The sequence below is a fragment of the Thamnophis sirtalis genome, unplaced genomic scaffold (assembly GCF_051295495.1).
Source record: "Thamnophis sirtalis isolate CommonGarterSnake01/CBP01778 unplaced genomic scaffold, rThaSir2_p1.2 scaffold_3, whole genome shotgun sequence".
Taxonomy (NCBI): domain Eukaryota; kingdom Metazoa; phylum Chordata; class Lepidosauria; order Squamata; family Natricidae; genus Thamnophis; species Thamnophis sirtalis.
This window is the reverse complement of record NW_028261383.1, coordinates 36,690,406-36,712,986: the sequence shown is the minus strand read 5'-3', so window position 1 is coordinate 36,712,986 and position 22,581 is coordinate 36,690,406. Positions and strand designations below refer to the sequence as shown.

The following is a 22,581-nucleotide window of genomic DNA, read 5'->3' as shown; positions in this document are numbered from 1 at the left end:
TTTATGGCGGTTGCAGCATCCCAGGGTCATGTGATCATCACCTTTCCCCTCGCTTGACCATTGACCTCTGACAAGCCAAGTCAACGGTCAAGCAAGATTCACTTAACAACCATGTTATTAATTTTAACAACTGCGGTAATTCACTTAAAAACTGTGGCAAGAAATGTCTTAAAAGGGGCCAACATTCATTTAAAACTGTCTCACTTAGCAATAGAGTTTTTTCAGAGTTTAGCCACAAGACAAGGAGAGATTCAACTTAGAAATAAGGAGAAATTTTCAGACAGTGAGAACAATTAACCAATGGAACAGCTCTTTGCCTTCGGAAGCTTCATCACTGGAAGCTTTCAAGAAGAGATTGAAGAAGAAAAGCTTTCAGAAGCCATCCGTCAGAAATGGCAGGGTTTCCTGCTTGGGGGGGTTGGACTAGATGACCTACAAGGTCCCTTCAACTCTTACTCTGTCCAATTACATTTTAGAACCACAAGGCTTTTGATGGGCTTAGAGTAGCTTCTGATTCCTGGGGAAAAGGCAAAAACAAGGAGGAGGAGGAGGTGGAGACGAAAAGCGGGTAATTCTCGCTTGAAAACTTAAATCGCCGTTTTCCTTTCCCGCGATCGCAGCTGCAGGTGCGGCGGGGATCAGCCACCGCACGGAACCACGTGGACACTGCGGCGTCCCGCTCTCCTCCTCCCCACAACTCCAGATCCCGCGAGCCGGGGGGGCGGGAATTGTGTGTTTGCGTGTGTGTGTGTGTGTGTGTGTGTGTGTGTGAGAGAGAGAGAGAGAGAGAGAGTGCCGCCGGGCCCGCCAACCGGGTGGCTGATCTTCCGCCAGCCCCATAAGCCGAGCCCTGCCGGCCGCCTCCCATCCCCGGCTTTGGCTTTGCACGCGATCGTGCAAAGACGAAGCGGCGGAGCCCACTCGGGGCCCTTCCGAAGCGCCATCTGAGCGGGCCTGTCCTTGGCGCCTTTTCGGCCCTGAGTGCGAATCCGGCCCGGGAAAAAGCCTGCAGGGCTGTTTTTCTTGCCCTGTCCCAACGCAAACCCTCCCATCCGCGGGGAGGGCGTCGGCGGACGGATCCGGGGCTGCAAAGCGCGAGTGGCGCCGCCGCCAATGGGACGGGACGGTAACCGGGAGTGGATCTGCTGCCCACCCCACACCCTCTCAGCTGTTGCGTCCTTGGCTGCCCTTGGCGCCGCTGCCCCGGTTGCGCGCAGGGCGCTCAGCGATCGCCTCCCCGCAGCTTCTCCATCGGGAGGCCCGCCGCGCTCAAGGACGCGCCGTTGCGCAGGGTTGCCAGGAGGAGCCCCGTTCGAGGTGGCCGCAGTGCTTCTCCGCCGCCTGGAAGCATAACCGATGCCAGGGCGGGTGCCAACCTCCCCCGCGGGCAACGGGCTCTTGGGCAGACGCGACGTGCCCTGCTTAATGAATGAATGAGCCGCCTTTCCCGGCCGGGACGCCTGGCCCGCCCTCTCCTTTGCCGGCCTCGGAGGCGGAGACGCCCCGGCTCTGGCTAAGCTTGGGTGCGCCCAGGCAGGAGGTCCCGCTTCTTCACTTCTCTCCCCCTCACCGGCCGCTCATCGTCGTTGCTGAGGCGACTTTCCTCGCCGGCAGCCGCCACCGAAGCCGGGCAGAAGCTTAAGCAGCTCTTAGCCGGCTGCGTTTTTTTCGCTTCCTCCCCGGGAAGATCAGCCTCGGGCTGGCCGAGATAGGAGACCGGAGGTCTGCGTGAAGATCCCAGGTAGGTTTCAAGCATAGGGGAAGATGCCTTCTTGGCAGGGAGGAAAAGGTGCCCTTGAATTTGTACCCGGCCTTGACTCTTGCAGGGTTAGGGGTGTGTGAAGCTTGGGGAGGGTGGTGAAAGAGCTGTTTTGCAAATATTATTATTGTTATTATTATCATTATTATCATCATCATCATTATTATCATTATTATTATTAACTTTATTCAGTAAACATGAAACTCAGCCAACTGAACATTCAAAAATGCATTACAAATACCATTGACTGATGCTAATGGTTGACACCGTTTGCTGCCAGCGTCCTAGGTATCAACCAAGTACCTTCTTAAAATATAAGATGTTCCGAGTAGCACAGTTTTTTGCAGTTCCCCTGGTGTTATTGCAGGAAGCTGCAATTTGTTGATGTACCTTGTAAAATTCTTGGACATGGTGCCAAAGTGCCCCGATGACAATGGGTATCACTGTTACATGCTTCATCCATAGCCGTGCAGTTTTGATGGCCAGGTCGCGATATTTCATTATTTTTTCTAGTTCTTTTTCTTCGACTCTGGCATCTCCAGGAACAGCGATATCAATAAAATGTACACTTCGGCCCTCTACAACTGTGACATCTGGCATGTTGTGCTCCAAATGACGATCCGTTTGTATTTGAAAGTCCCACAAGATCTTCACCGTCTCATTTCGATAACTTTTTCCATTTTATGTTCCCATGACTTTCTGGATATGGGTAAATCATATTTTTTACATAATGACCAATGGATTAATTTAGCAACTCGGTCATGATTTAGCAACTTGGTCATGTTGTTGTTGTTATTGTTATTATTATTGCTGTTGTTGTTGTTATTAATATTATTATTTTAAGAAGGTACTTGGTTGACGGTGACAGCAAACCGTATCAACCATTAGCACCAGTCACTGGTATTTGTGATGCGTTTTTGAATGTTCAGTTGGCTGAGTTTCATGTTTAATGAATAAAGTGTATAACAACAACAACACAACAACAACAACAATAATAATAATAATGGAAATTGTGCCAAAAGTTCACTGGAAATTGTGCCAAAAGTTTGGATTTGAGTACAGCAAAAACCACTGGGACCATCAGGTTGAGAAGGTTTTAGAGAATGAGAAAGTCAAGAGCTTGTGGGACTTCAGAATCCAGACTGACAGGCACTTGGCCTACAACACACCTGACATAATAATAGTTGAAAAGAAAAAAGTATGGTTCATTGACATTGCAATACCTGGAGATGCACGAATTGAAGATAAAAAGCAAGAAAAAAATCACAAAGTACTGGGACTTGCAAATTGAAGTTGAGCGACTGTGGAAAAAGAAATCGTGTATTGTCCCGATTGTACTTGGAGCCCTTGGAGCAATACCCAAAGGGCTACCTTGCTATTTGGAAATTCTAAATTTATCAGACTTGAACATTCTGATTCTACCAAAAAACCACCTTACTTGGAACAGCTTATATCCTTCGACGTTACCTTAACAGTTCCTAGGTCCTTGGTTAAGACTCGAGCTGTTGAGCTACCAACCAGCCCCAAAGGCTGTGAATCTCACTAAAGATTAGCCACACAATAGCAATAGCAGTAGACTTATATACCGCTTCATAGGCCTTTCAGGCCTCTCTAAGCGGTTTACAGAGAGTCAGCATATTGCCCCCAACAATCTGGGTCCTCATTTTACCCACCTCGGAAGGATGGAAGGCTGAGTCAACCCTGAGCCGGTGAGATTTGAACCGCTGACCTGCTGATCTAGCAGTAGCCTGCAGTGCTGCATTTAACCACTGCGCCACCTTGGCTAATAATAATAATGATAATGATAATGATAATAATGGTGGTTGGTTTTCCCCTTGCAAACATGATTCGGTGAAGGTAAGCTATGACTAGCAGGTGGGTGAATTGACCAGAAAAATTGATGAATCTTATCAAGGTCAACTTTCTCAACAAGTCACTGAGATTAGCCATTATTATGCCCAGTTGTCGACACATTTTAATTGTAAACCACCTGGAATCCATGGATGACAAGACTGCTTATAAATTGTATAAATAAGTGTGAATTTCCACGGCTGGGCAGTTGTGAGACTGTCATCCCGATTTGGATCCTCCTGGCCTTCTTGCGTAAGGATGGGTCCATCCAGGAACAGTGGCTGCCTCTGAGAGAGAGAGAGAAAATAACTTTTCCCAAGCTGTGCAGATGGGCTTGGCAAAAAGAATCCCAAATCATGCAGCTCTTTCGTTGCAAGGGGTTAAAGTGTTGCAGGATTCCAGGCTCCAATCAGGGATGCAGGGCTCGGCTAGCTTAGTCTGAGCATCCCCATCCTCAAGCCGGGTTGGGATGGGATACTGACATTCAAGGTGAACTTGTGAGTGGGCTGAGGCCCTGCAAGACTTAGGGGCCAGGTAGGCAGGGGTGATTGTTGAGAAGTGAGGTGTTTGGTTGCCTTGTAGGATAGTCTGACTTCTCTGGAATACAGTCTTCCTTGCAGATTCAGTTCTTGGCATTTTAGCCGTTAAATTGTTCAATAACCTTAGCAGGGAAGGAAAAAAACCTCAGAGGCTTCTGTGAGCTCTCATCAGCCTTAACATGGATCCGGCAGTTCCTTATGTAACTGTGTGGCTTCATTGCTGCAGGCAAAGGGCAGTGAAAAGAAGGCATTTTTTGAGATGCCGACACAGAGCATCAGAGAGAGAGAGAGAGAGATGCTCAAGGCTGTGAAGAACCTTGATTCTTCTTCCTGCTCCGGGGGATGATGCCACCAAGAATTTCCACATTGTTTCTTAGGGGCTCAGGGTCTTACTGCAGCTCCTCTGCCCAAAGCCTCAGGGTAGGAGTTGCTGAGATCGGCCACTTCCATGTGGGGGCCCCTCCACCAATGCTTCGCACAAAGAAGGGGGGGGAGAATAAAACGTGCTCAGCCATGTGAGGGAGGAATGGTGGATGCACATGATTTCATGTTTACATCCATGTGCCTCATGGATGAGTGCACATGGTGCAGCCATGAACTATCATTCACCCTTCCTTCCTTCCTTCCTTCCTTCCTTCCTTCCTTCCCTCCCTCCCTCCTTCCTTCCTTCCCTCCCTCCTTCCTTCCTCCCTCCCTCCCTCCCTCCTCCCTTTCTTCCTTCCCCTTCCTTCCTTCCTTCCCTCCCTCCCTCCCTCCTTCCTTCCTTCCTTCCCTCCTTCCTTCCTTCCCTCCCTCCTTCCTTCCCTCCCTCCTTCCTTCCTCCCTCCCTCCTCCCTTTCTTCCTTCCCCTTCCTTCCTTCCTTCCTTCCTTCCCTCCCATTGCATCCAAAACCCAGCTTTTCTCTACCCTTCCCAGCAAAACTGCTGCTGTAATCTTTGTTATTGGACTGTCTCCCTTGCCTAATGTTATTCCATGCTTCAGGTGGGCCTCTTAACACCTCCATTCTCACACTCACAAACGTTCCTATCCGCAGGATGAAGCACAAGCAGCCGTAACTAGCCACGCTGGATATTGAGTGACCTGCTGTCTGTCATCCAAGATGGCTGCCTTGGGGTTGTTCCTTATCTGGAGCCTGCTCTTACCTGCCTCCCTCCTGGCTTTGTACCTCCCGACTCCAGAGAACTCTACCTGGCACTTGCCCCTGAACTCTGTCCCAAAGTCACCTCTGTTGGAAGTCCCCTCCAAAAAGCCTCCTCAAAGGGCCCTGCCAGTTGTTCCCCGCTCAGATTCCTCCGGCCTTGAGTTCTCTAGTGGAGACGGGGAATTGAAGAATGAGAACAGGCAAGGGGCCACTCCAGTGGGCCACCCTACAAAATCCAAGAGGAGGTTCAAGCTCCTTGCCAAGGGGGCACCAACCCGTTCTTCTGGTGGAAGTTTAGCTCCCCACTTGGCTGAGGAGAGTCTCGTCCTGCCAACCGAAGGCTTGCTGAGTGTTCAGGGAGAGGTTGAGGACGCCGGTGGTATAATTTGGGAACGAAGTCCGAAACAGAGGAAGAAAAAGCTCCCTCTTCCTTCTTCTGGCGTATCAAAGAGAAACATGTCCGCCTCTGTGGCAGCCTCTCTTCCCACTTCACCCAGACTAGCGGCCACAGAATTACCTGTCTCTCAGGAGGGATCCTTGCCCAACCTCCATCAAGCAGGGTTCAAGCAGGGCCTCCTCGCCACTACCTTAAGCCCCAGGCCCACCGTGTCCACCATTCCATTGGCAACATTCCCTGTTAACAGATCTCTTGTCAAATGGGAGGTGGTGGAGGATGCCGAACTTAAGGCTGGTGCTTCAAGAGGGTGGTTGGAAAACAGAGTGCCGGAGCAGGAAGTGCTGGGCCGGAACTTAACCACAGTGAAATATTTGGCTTCATACAAGAGTAGACAAGTCTACAGTGGCCACCTTGGCCAGGAAGAGCTTTCTACGTCTCCTCTTAGGCCTGTGGTTCAGGCAGCTGGAGATGCTCAGAATCTCCCTGGCCAAGACAGGGATGTACCACCAGCGACTTCCCCTCCTTGGGAAGGAGTAGTTACCCCACTGATTGGGAAGGGGCACAGGCAAAGCCCAGCAAGCTCCCATCCGCCTGTTTCGGAGGGCCACTTCCCTGTCCCTTTCACCCCTACACTATCAGGGGTGACCTCCCAGGAACCAAATCATCATCCAAGAAGCACGCATTGGAATCTGATCGTTGATACCACCCAGCAGCCAGAACGTTGGGACACAGCTGGAATGGAAACCACCGTCTTTCAAGGCAGCTCTGCTACCCCAGGTAGGTTTGGATTTGCCTCTGGTTTATGTACTTAAAGGAATCTTCTGCTCAGGGGTGAAATGCTACCGGTTTGGGCCAGTTCGCCTGAGCTGGTAGTAAAAAAATGCTACTGGTTCATAGAAGTAAAAAAATACTAAAAAAAAAGTAAAAAAAAAAAACCATTCTGACGATCACACATCGCACAGTTGAGCTTCGGAACTTTTTTTTTTTTTACTTTTTAAGCATTTTTTACTACTACAGGTTCTCCGGAAATGCAGGGGTGGGGGGGATTCCGTTTTTGCTCCCAGTAGGCTTCCTTGAGGCCTGCTAGGCCAAAAACGGGAGGGAGGGGTTGTGGGTTTGCTAGAAAGAGAGAGAGAGAGAGAGAGAGAGAGAGAGAGAGAGAGAGAGAGAGAGAGAGAGAGAGAGAGAGAGAGAGAGAGAGAGAGAGAGAGAGAGAGAGAGAGAGAGAGAGAGAGAGAGAGAGAGAGAGAGAGAAAGAAAGAAAGAAAGAAAGAAAGAAAGAAAGAAGCAGGGAGGGAGGGAGGGAGAGAAAATAGAGAGGAAGGAAGGACTACAAACCTGGCACTAGAAGCAGTTTCAGAGGATAATCCAGAGCTGGAAGGTACCTGGAGGTCATCTAGTCCAGTGGTCCCCAACCTTTTTATCGCCGCGGACCAGTCAGCCTTTGATAATTTTACCGTGGCCCGCTGAGCGCGTCGATGACCAGCGCTAGTAGCGTAGCCTTGCGCAGGCGCAGTTCAGTATGGCTAGCGTAGATAGCGTAGCACAAACTGCGCCTACGCAAGGCTACGCTACTAGCGCTGTCTACGCTAGCCCTACGTAGCTGCGCAGGCGCTCTTAGGTTTTTTTCAGGAATCGGCCAGCGCTGAAGCGCTGAAAAGGAATGAGAAGGGCGGCGCTGGACACAGGGGGGCGGTGGGCCGCTGGTGACGTCAGAGTGCCACCAGCGGTCCAGTAACACCCCTTGTGCCAGTTAGCCCTAATTTGCATACAGAAAGAAACTATGGCCCCCGGCCGCTGCAGCGATCATGGCCCCCGGCCGCTGCGCGGCCCGGTGCCAGGTACTCCACGGCCTGGCACCGGTCCGCGGACCGGGGGTTGGGGATCACTGATCTAGCCCAACCCTTCTCCAGCAGGACATTGTAAGTTTCTGTCTTTTGATCCTCCAGTTACATGACTACATAGCTATGCCCAGCCAGTCGCATGACCCACCAAATCAAGCCCACAGAACCGGTAGTAAAAAAAAAAAAAAAGATTTCACCACTGCTTCTGCCACTGAAAATTCTCACCCAGTCCCACACACCTGTGTCCTATCGTGGGAACAGGAGGAGGATGGGGCAGGAGAGGGCAGGAGGTGGCAACAACTCTAAGGAAAGACACACACCAAGTGCCGTGGGGAGCAGGGAGCTGGCACGATGACAGGGAAGCAAGAAAAGGTTGGGAGTTCAGGAGGAAATCTGTTTAAAGGACTCTTGGAGGGCACAAATTAAATTAAAGGGGGGAGAATCATGATACAGGTAGTTAACACAACCATTATTTTAGTGAGTGTTCAAAGTTACACTGGCAGTGAAGAAAGTGACTTAAGACTGATCCTCACACAACCATCACAAGCATCCCCATGGTCACGTGATCAAAATTCAGGCGCTTGGCAACTAGCATGTAATTTACCATGGTTGCACAATCCCGGTGTGTGTGTGTGTGTCACATGATTTCCATTTGCAACTAACTCCCAACTAACTTCTGACAAGTGAAGTCAATGGGGGAAGCTGGGTTGGCTTAATTGCTCTGTGACTCATGTAAGAATTGCAGCAATTTACTTAACAACCCTGGCAAAACAAAAAGATCATAATACTGGGCAAAATCCACTTAACAACTGCCTTACTTAGCAATGGGAAATCCTGGTCCTAATGGTAGTTTGTAAATTGAGGACTACCTGTAATATAAATGCATCTTTCACTTCCAAGAATAGCATACCCGCAACCAGATTATAAGAATCAAAATTGGCAGGGAAAGGATTAACTAACTTGGAAGACGCTGTCAGGAGCTGGCATGCACCTCTTCTGACTAACAAATTGTATTAAAAAGCAGAAGCTGATCTGTGCTCACCAAAGCTTGTGCCTTTTAATTAAATTTGTTTCTGTCAGAAAAGGTGCTATCAGAGTCCTCCTAACCTACAAGGTAAATGTCTCTCTAATACGCTTCTTTATTGGTTGCAGAATGCTAGAGATCAGAAGGGTCTATTATTTTTATAAAAATAAACATTCTGCACCTTGTTAGCCCAGAGTACTGAATACTATCCCATGTCACTATCCGTTTTAATCCTCCTCCTCCCCCCTCCTCCCCCCCCTCCTCCTCCAGTAAGCAACTCTTTACTTCTTAGTGGTGTCTGGGCACTTCCTGAAATATGATCATGTTGTTGCTATTAGTTGCAGAGTCGTATCCGACCCATCGCGACCCCATGGACAATGTTCCTCCAGGCCTTCCTGTCCTCTACCATCCTCTGGAGTTCATTTAAGCTCATGCCTACTGCTTTGGTGACTCCATCCAGCCACCTCATTCTCTGTCGTCCCCTTCTTCTTTTGCCCTCAATCTTCGCCAGCTCTTCTCCAACGAGTCCTTCCTTCTCATTAGGGGGCCAAAGCATTTGAGTTTCATCTTCAGGATCAACCTCTAATAACAACACAGCCAGACGGGGAGCCTAAAAACAAAATGCCAGCCTGATTTCCACACCCACCCACCAGTTTTTCATAAGAGGAATAGTTAACCAAGGAACACCCCCCCCCACCCCGTTCGTAAGCCAGAAAAAAATCCTGGAAAAATACGTAGCCAGAGATGACATTCGGAAAAGAAAATGGCGCTCAGAGAAGGGAAGATGGCTCAGTTGGTTGGTAAACATCGAAACCAGATCCACGTTTTTTTGTTGTTGTTGAAGATCACATCGATTTCAAGTGTCGTTCTTTGTTACTTGGTTTAGTATGAGAAAAAGAACAACAACAATAACTGTTGTGATGGTTGTGAATATTGAATGCCTGGAAGGGAGGGGTACGTACTGTGAAGCTGCATTCAACTTGACCCTGCATACAATATGTGTACAGCTGGCAGGTTGGCAGATGATTAAGTGACTCCTTTCATTAGAATGCCAACGTATTTGGTTGCGATGAAAGACACATGGGATGGGCAGGCAGATGGGAATAATAGGAAGAGCTGGTAGGAATATTTCAGGGTGGTGGTTTGGTTTTTTTTTTTTTTTTGGAGCTGATGATAGATTTACAGGAGGGAGAAGTGATCTCTAAACCTGTATAAGGTAGTTTAATTTGATGGTTAACCTGATCGTGGGTTGTATTTGTTATTACAAAACAGTAATACCTAGTAATAATAAAGGGACGTGGTGGCTTAGTGGCTAAGACACTGAGCTTGTCGATTAGAAAGGTCAACAGTTCGGCGGTTCGAATCCCTAGCGCCCTGTAACGGAGCGAGCTCCAGTTACTTGACCCAGCTTCTGCCAATCTAGCAGTTCGAAAGGGTTCCACCACATATCCGCGGTAGACTAAAGCGCGCTCGACGAAAGCGCGTATGTGACGTCACCACAGCGTGACGAAAACGGCACACTGTGAGCGGTAAATTTAAAATTAACGCGAAAATCTTACCCTAACCCCCCCAAACCTAACCCTAAACCTAACCCTAAGCCTAACCCTTAACCTAACCCTAACCCTAACCCTAACCCTTAACCTAACCCTAACGCTTAACGTAACCCTAAACCTAACCCTAACCCTTAACCTAACCCTAACCCTAAACCTAACCCTTACCTTTATGTGAATCGGCTTGCTTTAATTTTATTTTAATTTAATTTATTTTTAATTTTATTTGTCGCGCTGCTGATGACGTCACGTACGCGCTTTGATCGGGCGCGCTTTAGTGGACCGCGGTTTTGATGGGTCACGGTTCGAAAGAACGTAAAAAATGGAAATTAAAAAATAGGGACCACCTTTGGTGGGAAGGTAACAGGGTTCCGTGCGCCTTCAACGTTTAGTCATGCTGGTCACATGGACACGGAGACGTCTTCAGACAGTGCTAGCTCTTCGGCTTTGAAACGGAGATGAGCACAGCCCCCTAGAATCAGGAACGGCGAATCATATGTGCAAGGGGAATTTTTACGTTTACCTTTAATAACTAGATCTTGAGAAACCTAAATAGGATAAGCTGGTTTATATTAAGCTGGGAAGTTTTTTAAAAAAAAACCAACTCCTGCCTTCGATGTGATGTTTCAAAGAGCTGCTAGAAGAATCTCCTTCATTCTCTTCCTCTGTTCAGAATGACCTTCCTTGAGAACAGAATTTCTGAGAGGAACTAGGGCAGAAGAAGGAGGCCAAAGTGGAGAAATCTCCTTTGGAGCAGAAGCAGAGAGAGAGGCTCAAGGACAGGCTTATCATTAGATGTCTCATGTCTCAGATTTGAGGTGTAATGCCAAGGAAGCCAACTATTTAATTACTTAAAGACAGGAGTGATGGGAAAGATACCAGCAAGCTTTTCTATCATGGGGGTGTGTGTCAAATTAATTTGGGGGAGATTTTTGCACTTGGGCTACTTTTGCTGTTCTACCTCAGCCGAGACAACATTGTAGGCCAACCTTTGAGACCATCAAATTTGGGTTCCACTCATGGCCTTTTCCTTTTGTTTTTTTCCAGGGACTGGAGAAATGCCTGATATTGCAGAGCCCCAACGTGTCAGAGGAGCTGTGAACACCAAAGTTTCCCTCACATATTTTGGCTCCTCTACCCCTGGACAGAGCCCCTCCAAATTGCAGGATGATACAGGAATCAAGCATTCAGGTGAGTAAGAAGACAGTGAGATTTTTCTAATGTGGAGAGAACTTTGCTAGATCAAACCTAATTCTTCCTAGGTCGGCATCTTGTTTCCACAATGACCAAATTCATATACTGTGTGTATGAGAGAGAGAGGGAGGGAGGGAGGGAGGGAATGTGTGTGTGTGTGTGTGTGTGTGTGTGTGTGTGTGTGTGTGTGTGTGTGTAGAATCCCCTTGTTCAGACTCAGTCCCATGGAATTAGAGCCCAGCTGAAACATTCAGTTGCATAGAATCCCTGCTAACAGTCATAGTTCATTTTAAGATTTGGGAGTGCCGTGGTTGAATACCAGAGGAGGCCTTGAGAACTGGGTCCAGTTCTGCATTCAGTTGTGATTTTCACTGGGGGTCTTTGTCGGTCACTATTTCTTAATCCAGTGCACTTAAAAAAACCTGTTGGATGAGTGGGAAAAAAAAGAACCTTATAGCAATAAATCAGAACAAAGCTGGAAGGGATCTTTGAGGTTTTCTAGCCCAGCCCCCTGCTCAATCAGGAGACCCTGTACCATTTCATAAGGTGGCTGTCCAGTCTCTTCTTAAAAACTTCCAGTGATGAAGCACCCACAATTCCTGAAGGCAAGCTGTTCCATTGGTTAATTGTCCTCACCATTAGGAAGTTTCCCCTTAATTGCTTCTCTCCTTTATTAGTTTCCAACCATTGCTTTTTGTCCTTTGGTGCTTTGGAAAATAAATTGACCCCCCGCTCTTCGTAGCAATCTCTCAAATACTGGAATACTGCTATCATGTGCCCCCTAGTCCTCTTTTCTCTAGACTGGCCATACACAATTATGGGCAACCATTCTTCAGATGTTTTTGTCTCCAGGTCTTTAATCATCTTAGTTGCTCTTCTTTTAACTTTTTCCAAAGTCTCAACATCTTTTTTGTTATGTGGTGATCAAAACTGGATGCAGTATTCCAAGTGTGGTCTTACTAAGTCTTTATAATTAAAAGTTCTGAAATTACTATATACTATATCATAATACATAATATATTAGAAGAGATAAAAATAGTAAGAGCTGATCTTTTCTATATATATATATATATATATATATATATATATATATATATATATATATATATATATATATATATATATATATATATATATATATATATATATATATATATATATATATATATATATATTTGTATATTAAATACAAATTCCAGATTGGGAACCTGTATTTGTTGTTTTCATGGAAGTACGGTATATGAGACAAACCATACCAAGTATTAGATTTATTCTCAATTATTTCTTGCTTCTTCTCTTTGCGCTTCAGAAATTACATCTACATGACTCTTAAATTTTGGATTAAAAATGAAGAGCAATGTCATGCCTTTCAGTGTGCTGAAAGGTGCCATTTACCCTGTCAATGCCCTAGAAACAATCCGTTTTAATAATAGAGTGGGAATGCTATTGAAGGAGCTAAATCGCATTATTGCTGGAGCAGACTTCCAAAGCAATTGTTAAGCTTGCCGTGGTGGGAAAAAGCTGAATTGGCTGATATTTTGATGTTGACAGTGATGAGTGCTGCCTGAGTTATTCTGCCTCTGCAAAAACAGGAGGAGAGGTTTTGAGTTGGAGAGATGCTGTGTTGTGCATCCGAATGGCTACAGGCCTCAGATGGCCGCTTCCATTTCCCCTCAGTGAGATGCTCCGATTTCTGAGCGGATGGTTGAATTCATATCCCGCTGCTGATGGAGTTCAGTAAACTAGGATTTGATTTGTAGTGACTTTGCATGCAGAGCATCTGGTATATTGTTGCTGGCAGGGCTTGACTCCAGGAAGGAGCATCAAAGCAACCCTCACTTCTGGGCTGTTTCTGGTCGCCCATGAAGCTAAAACTGAAGAGTAATCCAAGTGGAGTTTAGAATTTGAATTAAGTACTGCATTTATTCTGCGACAAATCAAATTCATATGATTTGGGTGGTATATGAAATCAGTGTCGATCCCTGATATCTCTATTTGAAAGAGTATCTGATAGGAGACAATTTGTGGTTTAATAAGTAAATGTGTCGCTGTTGCCGCCATACTGCTGGCGGGGTGGGGTGGGGTGGGGTGGGGGAGGAGTATGGGTTTTTATGTTGTGGATGTTAATGTTGTAAGCCACCTAGAGTCCTCTCTGTATATAGGCAGCCATACTAAATATGTTTAATAAATAATGTAAATACATAAATATATTTATTATAAAGAGCTATGAGAGAGAGGAAAATATTAATCTAGGTAACCTAGTATTACAGCCCCAGCTTCTCTCCATAATCCATTGTGTATTCAAACTCTGCCTCCTAGACACTACAAAACTGATTCAGCAACTCCTCTGGCATCTTGTGAAATACTGTTTTTGTGCATTGTATGGGAGGATCCTTGCAATGGACCAGTTCCTCCATTGCTGATTCAGGTCCACTTATTCACAACTAAGTCGTGACTCCAATTATTCACAGCCAAGCTATTATACCACTGGGAGCGTGATTACCATCTTATTTTCTTGGAAGGCATTTGTTATTCTTTTCCTCTTAACAATAATAAAGACTTGGAGGAAACCTTTTCTCGTGGCTTGAGCTAAGAAAGCCTCAATACTGAATAGATGAGATAGAACAACTATATTTCAGAAGAGGGCAGTAACTGTAGAGCAGAATTAATAAGAAAAGCGGTAATGTAGATTTAGAACAAGCTTTTAAAATATGTATTTAGGTTTTACTTTTTAAAATAGAAATCACAAGAAAATTGAGAAAACACCTAAGTGTGTTAAAAACAATCCATACAATGAAACGAAACTCTGTGAAAATGGGAAATAAAACCCACAGGAGAGAAAAGTAAATGTAAAAATCCAAACTGGCTAAAGAAAAGGAAAAGGAAAAAAAGACTTTATATATTCAACATATCAATGGTCACTGGTTTACTCATTAATACCGTACAGTGCTATAATATAAATAATTTTTTAAAATATTATAAAATACCACAAAAATCTCTGCTATAGCAGCACATATTCCATTTCTGATTAGGAGAAAATATTATCTTTCACATAACAGATAAGTCATACATTTCCAAAAACCATTCTTTACAATCTGGAAAAATATGAATTTTACAGTTTCTCAGTGTAATTTCTTTTAGCTAACCCTGTAGCCCCATGCTTGATATAGCCATAATTTATGATAAACAGATTCCAGTGTTATTCAGCAACACATTAACATATTTAACATTTAAGGATTTCCTCACAAATCTACTTATCTGCATTAAAACACTTCCAAAAATTTGCCAGTTGATGACTCAACAATATTGTGTGTGTCAGCTGAATCTTCCAGTATTTGCACCTCCAACCAAATCTAGAACTGTCTTAAACTTTCAAATGCCTTCCAAATGTGCTTTGGTTTCAATTACCAGCCAGCCTGAGAAGTAAGATATGCCTGGGAGACACAAGCTTGCAAGTCTGAACATATTAATGTTTGTATTCTACCTATATTACACCATGAAATTCAAAAGTGTTCGTTCATTCAATTCAATTCATTCATTCATTCATTTATTTCATTCTGGCTTCTGTGTTGCTCAATGTATCAAAAGCTTTGAGCAGCTTACATTCAGCAATACAAAAGATTAAATCAATAACCACAATATGTGGTTATAAACATCCACTAACTTTCATACACAACCAGCCCTCATTGACCTCACTTCCTTTTCTGAGATTCCATCTGTTCAAGCATTCTGGTAGACCCATAGAGAAGGGGTGGACTATAACACAAGGGGGCAATTGTAACACAGAGGGGAGGTGATTACTGAGAAGGGTCCCCATCATTGGAATCCTAAAAGAAATTTCAACAGGTTTTCTGTCCTAATCTGGGTGGGCAGATTCAAAACGGAGAAGATCATCTTGAAGATACCTTATATTCCCTCATGTTCATGGAAAACCCAAGATACTTATTGCCTCCTAATTTAGAACCAAAGCCAGTTTGGTCCAATGGTTAAGGCATCAGACTAGAAAGCAGGAGACCATGAGTTCTAATCCCACCAGATGGGTGATCTTGGTTAATTACTTTCTCTAGCAATGGTAAACCACTTCTGGAAAAACTTGCCAAGAAAACTGCAGGGACTTGTCCAGACAGTCTCCAAGAATTCAGTCCATAATTGAACAGGACAAAAAGAAAATTAGGCTCAAACAGATTGAATAAGCTTCCCTCCCCCCCTCCAAAAAAAAGGTGTCATTATTAAGGCTGGTAGGAAATCTGAGCTCCAGAGAAGAGTGGAAAACAAGTATAGATTGCTAGAAGCTGAGGGGATAAGCTGGCTTGCAATGTATTTATTTAATGTAGTTCCCTACCGCACACCTCATTTCAAGGTATTAATGAGTAAACCACTATCAATATGTTGAATAGCAAGCGCACTAGCACTTAGACTTATATCCCGCTTCCAAAGTGCTTCATGGCCCTCTCTAAGCGGTTTACAGAGTCAGCCTATTGCCCCCAACAATCTGGGTCCTCATTTTACCGACCCCGGAAGGATGGAAGCCTGGGTCAACTTTGAGCCTGGTAAGATTTGAATTGCCAAATTGCAGGCAGCCAGCAATCAGCAAAGTAGCTTGCAGTACTGTACTCCAACCACTGCGCCACCGTGGCTCGGTTATGGTATAAAGTTTTTTTTCCTTTTCTTTAGAAAGTTTGGATTTTAAAAATTGCTTTTCTTTCCTGTGGGCTTTTTTCTCCATTTTCACAGTTTCATTTAATTGTTTTTAGTGCATTTAGGCACTGTTTTCTCAATTTTCTTGTGATTTCTATTTTGAAAAGTAAAACTAAATTCATATTTAAAAAACTTGTTCTTAATCTATATTACCACTTTCATTATTAATTATTTATGATTAATAGGTACCATATATAACAGATCTATAGATGTGTGTGTGTATCAGTGAAACCGAAGCCAAAAGAATGACTAGTAGTCAACTCAAATAGAAATCAAAACAGTTACATTAAAACACATAGATTATAATTGCATGACTTACCATAGTACAAAATAGCCAATCACATTTAGGCCCTAGTATGATGTGCAAATCTATCCCCTCTGGTTATATGGTCCAGTGAACTTTATGAGCTGAGGAATTTGGACTAATTAACTCAATTGTAGTTTAATTAATGAGCTTGGATAAATGTCTCCTATGAACCCAGCCAATCTGCCTATAAACCAGGCCTGCTTAAAAAATTGCCAAAGATATTGCTGAGGAGATATGTTCAGGGGGTGGCAGCCCTTTGAGAAAGCCCATTCAAAGAAGCATCAACCATGAATAGTAACACTACCTTTATTGTTCAGGTTTTTAGTTAATGAGGGCAATAGGGTCCAGCAATTCTGTCACTAAGGGGCACAGTTGTAAAGCGAGGTGGTCACATGACCACACCAACTTGGCAGTTCCAGTTGAGATTATTAAGTAGATCCCGGAGGGTCATTTAGCATGATATTCCACAATCACCATATGTGACATTCTGCCAGCTTCCCTTTTGGTTCTACTTGTTAAAAGCTGGACACTAAAGTCAATCACATGATCTGTGTCTGTCGTAATTGTGAGCCACTTACCGGGTGCCTGAATCCCAATCATGTGACCATGGGAACATTGCAGTTTTTTAATGGCCACTGAACAAATGGTATTCATCAAGGATTACCTGTCACAGAATCATCTGCAATCTGAAATTATCTCTCCACTCCCTTACTTTTACTCTCTCGAAAACTAAGGAGGAACCCTTGTGAGGCACTTTCTCCACCCCATCCATCCTTCGGACTCAGGTTTAGTTTATCTGACCATTATCTAGCCCCCCCCCCGGGGGGGGGGGTCTTCAAATTGGGTGATTTTAAGATTGGTGGACTTCAACTCCCAGAATTCCCCAGCCAGCAAGTTTGGAGACCTCTGATCTAGGCTGCGACTCTTCCTCCTGTCTCCGCAAGCCATTCCTACATATCATTACAGGGGACACACCTGCAAAGGCCCTGTTTTTAATATTTGTAAATAGACCTCGGATAGTTCTTGAAGGCAGCTCAATGAGCAGAACGGGGACATTTTCAGTTTAGCTCCAAATCATTAAAAAAAATCTATGAAATTTACTAAATTCTACATCGCACCAAATTCTTCAACCATGTATTTTTAATGCATTTTTTTAAAGAAAAAAAAACAAGGGAGGAGCAAGAATCATACAGACCTCTGAAACTGATCCAGTAGTTGGGAAATATATTCAGTTTCCCAGCTTGCCCTGCCCTTCGGGCTCAGAGAGGTCTGGCAACTCTAATTTGTTGCTTCCTATTTAAAGAAGTTGAGGGACGCAATGGCTCAGTGGCTAAGACTCTGAGCTTGTCGATCAGAAAGGTTGGCAGTTCAGCAGTTCGAATCCCTAATGCCGTGTAACAGAGTGAGCCCCCGTTACTTGTCCCAGCTTCTGCCAGCCTAGCAGTTCAAAAGCATGTAAAAATGCAAGTAGAAAAAGAGGAACCACCTTTGGTGGGAAGGTAACAGCATTCCATGCACATTCGGCGTTTAGTCATGCCGGCTACAGGACCACAGAGACATGTTTAGACAGCGCTGACTCTTCGGCTTTGAAACGAAGATGAGCATCGCCCCCTAGAGTCGGGAACGACTAACACATATAGACGAAGGGAACCTTTACTTTTACCTATTTAAAGAAGAAGAGTAAAGTTTTGGATAAAATAAAAGTTAAATTTATTTCATGATTATCATAGTACTTGTATCGGACTTTAACATGCTATCCTCTGTTTTGTTATTGTGGGCAGGGATCAGAATGGGAAGGAATCAGGAAAGTGTGCTATACTGCAAGTCCAGTGCTTCCTAAGTCTTGGTCATCCTTTTGCCTCTTTCTTATTTTTAGATCCAGCTTGGAAGCACCCTTCTGGGCAAAGTAGCACCGTGGTCTCCACTACATCTGCTCGTCTTCCAGCTACCCCTCGCCGTGGGTTAATCCAAGTCACCACGCAAAGAGTTGTGCAACATCCTCAGTTGCCGAAGCCGGATCCCAGCCGGCCTGCCATGCTCCCTGCTTCCAGTCCACCTTGCCCCCGTCTTGGAAGCACCTGCCACCAGCTCTTGCCCAACAAGACCTTTCTGCACTGGGGGGAACTTGAGCAGACCCTGAGTTTTGCCTGGGCACTGCACGTCTACGGGGCTGGAGTCCTTTGTCTCCTGCTAAGCCTGTTGAGCTTGGCATGCCTGGGGGTATCCCTTTCTTTGCACAGGTCACAGCTCCCCTATGTCTTGGCTTCCAGTGGCCTGCTCCTGGTGTTTGGGGTCCTGCGGGCCACGTTCTTCCTGGCTGACCCCTATGGCTCTCTAGGTCGGCTGCCTGCCCGTGCTCTGCGACTGCTATACACTGCCCCTTTCCCTCTGCTGATGAGCACCTTCACGATGCTTCTGCTCCGCCTGGTTCATCAGGCCCGGCTGCAGATCTTGCCCCCCAGATGGCAGAGCTTGCCATTTTGGGCTGCGCTGAGCTCCCTACACAGCATCGTTCTCTTGGGGGCTGACTTGTTGTCCCCTCCCATGCACTCAGCTGTGTCTGTGGGACTCCACACCCTTTCCTGTACTGCCAGTCTCTGCCTCCTGCCAGCCACCGTGTTTGTGTACTGGCTGCTGCGGCACAGCCGGGGGATGGAGGGTACCCTGGAGCCAGGCATATGGCGGGAAGCCTGGGTGTTATTGGCAAGCAGTGGGTTGGTTCTGCCATGCTGTGTCCTGCAATTCTATGGGGTACTGTGGCTCTCAGGGGCATTGGGACAGCCGGACATTTTCACCTGGGGCTGGTGGTTTGTGCAATTCTGGTTCCGGATTGGCGAACTGGCACTCTCCTTTATCCTGGTCTCGCTGGCTTGGCAGGCACTTTGCCAGCACCACGACACCACCGAGCATTCTTGCTGGGCCAAGCTCCTGAGCTACTTCTGCGCCTACCGCAAGGCTGAGGTGCCAGAGTACCCCAACAATTGCTACGACTGGCCTGGCGTGGTCCTGGAGAAGATACCCAGTCACAACCTCAATAATAACTTGATCCGGAACTCCTCGGCTGGTGGGCTACTCTGGGCACTCAAGGACAGCAATGACCTGCGAGCAGGACCCGGGCAAGGTGCTAGCCCCTCTCCCAGGCATGCGGGCTACAGCCCCAAATGCCCCAATGTGGCTGTGGCAGCAGCAATGGGCCGCTCTTACACCAGCATCTGTTTTGAGCGGGAGTCAGTCCTCTCGTTGGCAGACCTGGAGTTCCGCCCACCCTCGCCCATCAACCTGAGCCGCAGCATCGACGAAGCGCTCTTCCGCGAGCACTTGGTGCGCGATTCCATCTTCCTGCGCTCTAGCCTGCGTTTCCCGGCACGCCAGGACTCCTGTGCCTCGCTGCGTGGCGACTGCTCCACGCTCTCACATGCAGCCCAGCCCCTGCTGGCCCACCCCCGTCGAAGCAGCGATCCCGATTGCCTGTATAGCTTAGCGCGGACCAGCTCAGTGGGCGATCTCGTCGGCCGAGGCCTGGCCAGTGAGCCCGCCACAGACACATCCCTGGGCAGCTTCTCGCGCACCTCCTTCTCCCGAGCATCCCTGAAAATCAGCTGGAACCCTTGGCGCCATGGGGTGTCCTCTCCCGAAAGCCTGCCCTCAGAGGAGCTGCCCAGCCAACAGCCCCAGGCGCAGGCAGAGGATCTCCCGCTGGCGCCACCCAGCAGCGCGCCAAACTCCGAACGGGAGGCCCGGAAGAGCTTTCTGGCACTCAGCAAACAAGTGGATTCCCGCAGCCTCTCAAGTGACACTATTGAATTGTAAGATGGGACGGGAGCTAAAAACCTGTCCACTATCAGGAATGAGAAGCTTGGGTATGGGGCTCAGAGCAATTTTATTCCTTTTTTAAAAGCTGAGGAGCTTTCTGCAGCCCCAACCATTTGTGAAATGGATCCACAGAAGGTGCCAAGCCTCCCTTGTAGTGTCCACCACGTAATAATGAGTAAAAGCACACCCTATGCTTGCCGGCCTCTCAGTTTTAAGAGCTGTACTGTAGCAACAGGCAGATCCCCGGAAACTGTGCAGCATGAATGCTGAAGGAAGACATAGTTTGTTTCTGGCATTGAGGCCCGAGAAAGGTGCGCTTGGAGAGAAGGCAGAGTGGGGCAAGGAAGCATTGAGTAAGGGGATAAGGGGTGGGCCTAGGGGAGCTTTGCATGGTGAACACCCCCCCCACCCCACCTTAGGACACTATTGCATAAACCAGCGATCCTCAACCTCATCCACTTTTAAGATATAGGTAGTCCTTGACTTACAACAGTTCATTTAGTAGCCAAAGTTACAGTGGCATTGAAAAAAGTGAGTTATGACCGTTTTTCACACCGCAGCATCTTTGAAAATTTGGGCGGTTGGCCACTGGTTCGTATTTATGACGGCTGCAGTATCCCAGGATCACGTGACTCCCCCTTTTGCGACCTTCTTGAAGAGCAAAGTCAACAGGGAAGCCTGACTCACTTAACAACCACGTTCCTAACGTAACCACTGCGGTGATTCCTTTACCCCCCCCCCCGTGGAAGCGGTCAAGAAAGGTTGTAAAATGGGGCAAAACTCACTGGACAAATGTCTTGCTTAACAAACGGCAATTTTGGGCACGATTGTGGTCGTAAATCGAGAACTACCTGTGTTGGCCTGCTAGCTGGAGAATTCTGAGAGTTGAATTCCATGCGTAGAAGATGGTGATAACACAGCAGCAAGGCTGGGAGGGAATTTGACCCCAGTCCGTGTGGTGCCAATGCAGCGGTGATAATCCTGAGCTCATTTGGCAACAGTCGAATAAGAAAATGTCTTCAGGTGGAGCTCCATAACAGGCAATTTGTCTTGTGAATCATAGAACTGGCTGAGGTTTCTGGTTCAGTATCTGTAGTTCAAAGGGCGGTGATTAATTCTGCTGCTTCACCTTTTTGTTTGAAAAGCTCCTTTGTAAATCAAAAGATTGGAGCAGAAAATGTGAACTTAAGAATAATCAATCTCTCCTCGGCTACCAAAATAGGTGCGACCTTTCCCCGTTCAGTTGCACAGATGCAGATATGAATGTCTAGATCCGAGATGGCGAACCTATGGCACGCGGAGCCATTTTTAAGGGCATGCCAAGCTTTGCCCTGTCAGCTCCAGCGTGCTGGCCAGCTGATATTCATCCTTGATTTTTGGCCATTTTTTGCCCTCCGGAGGCTTTCCTCCGGAGGGCCAAACTTCTGGTAACGGGAACGAACTGCCTGTTTGCACGTTGGGCTGTTCTTCGCCCTCCAGAGTCTTCAAGGAAGTCTCCGTAGAGTGAAAAACCACCCAACGCGCAAACCGGAAGTTAGGGAACGGACTTCTGGTTTGCGTGTTGTGCTGTTTTTCACCCTCCGGAGTCTTCAAGGAAGCCTCCTAAAGCCCCCGATAGCTCTCGCGCACTTGCTTTTGGCACCCAAGGCAAAAAAGGTTCACCATCACTGGTCTAGACGCATTTTCAAATGCTACAGATCTTGATCTAAAAAAAGAAGTTTTCAGAGCCTCTTCTGGCAGACTATACTCTCTGTGCATCTTTTAATCGGACCACATTTTAACAGATAGTCCTCGATTTACAACCATGTGTTGAGTGGCTGTTTGAAGCTACAGTGGCACTGAAAAAAGTGACCTATGACCATTTTTTCACACTTAACGACCATTGCAACACCTTCATGGTCACGTGATCAAAATTCAGATGCTTGACAACTGGCTTGTATTTATGACAGTTGCCGTATCCCGGGTCATGGGATCACCTTTTGCGACCTTCTGACAAGCAGAAGCCAGATTCACTTAATATCCATGTTATTAATTTAACAACTGCAATGATTCACTTATCGCCTAACAACTGTGGCAAGAAAGGTCGTAAAATGGGGCACAACTCAACTATTCTGATTAGCAATGGAAATGTTGGGCTCAATTGTGGTCGTAAGTCAAGGACTACCTATATTCCACTTTTTTTTTTAACCCAAATCCAAAACTTGCCTAATATTCAAACCTTGATCTGGATTCTTGGGGGGGGGGTGTGCAGGAGAACAAGAGCTGTACCCTGGAGTGGAAACTGTAGAGATAATGCTTCTCCTAATAGCACAACTTGTATTTGCCCAGTATTATCTTATCGGTTGCTGCAGTGGCAGAAGAGAAGAGGGTTCAAGCTGTCCAGATCTGAAGTTGAACAGAGCTGCTGAATGTTATGTGGTCTATTTGTGCCAAAACAAAATAAAAACTTTTGCTGGAGGATCA

At 46.3% G+C, this 22,581-nt stretch overlaps 1 protein-coding gene across 1 annotated transcript; it reads left to right on the top strand.

Annotated features, from left to right (window-relative positions):
• Nucleotides 1-796: 796 nt before the first annotated feature.
• Nucleotides 797-22,581, top strand: PRRT3 (proline rich transmembrane protein 3). The gene is made up of 4 exons (XM_087708697.1): nt 797-1,741; nt 5,184-6,465; nt 11,154-11,297; nt 18,182-22,581. Exons 2-4 carry the CDS (start codon nt 5,250-5,252, stop codon nt 20,113-20,115), a joined length of 3,294 nt encoding a protein of 1,097 aa, XP_087564823.1. The 5' UTR covers nt 797-1,741; nt 5,184-5,249; the 3' UTR covers nt 20,116-22,581.

Coding starts and splice junctions, on each gene's coding strand:
- PRRT3 (XM_087708697.1), top strand. CDS start 5,250: ATGGCTGCCTTGGGGTTGTTCCTTATCTGGAGCCTGCTCTTACCTGCC. Junction 6,466..11,153: donor AGGCAGCTCTGCTACCCCAG/GTAGGTTTGGAT, acceptor GTTTTTTTCCAG/GGACTGGAGAAATGCCTGAT. Junction 11,298..18,181: donor TACAGGAATCAAGCATTCAG/GTGAGTAAGAAG, acceptor TCTTATTTTTAG/ATCCAGCTTGGAAGCACCCT.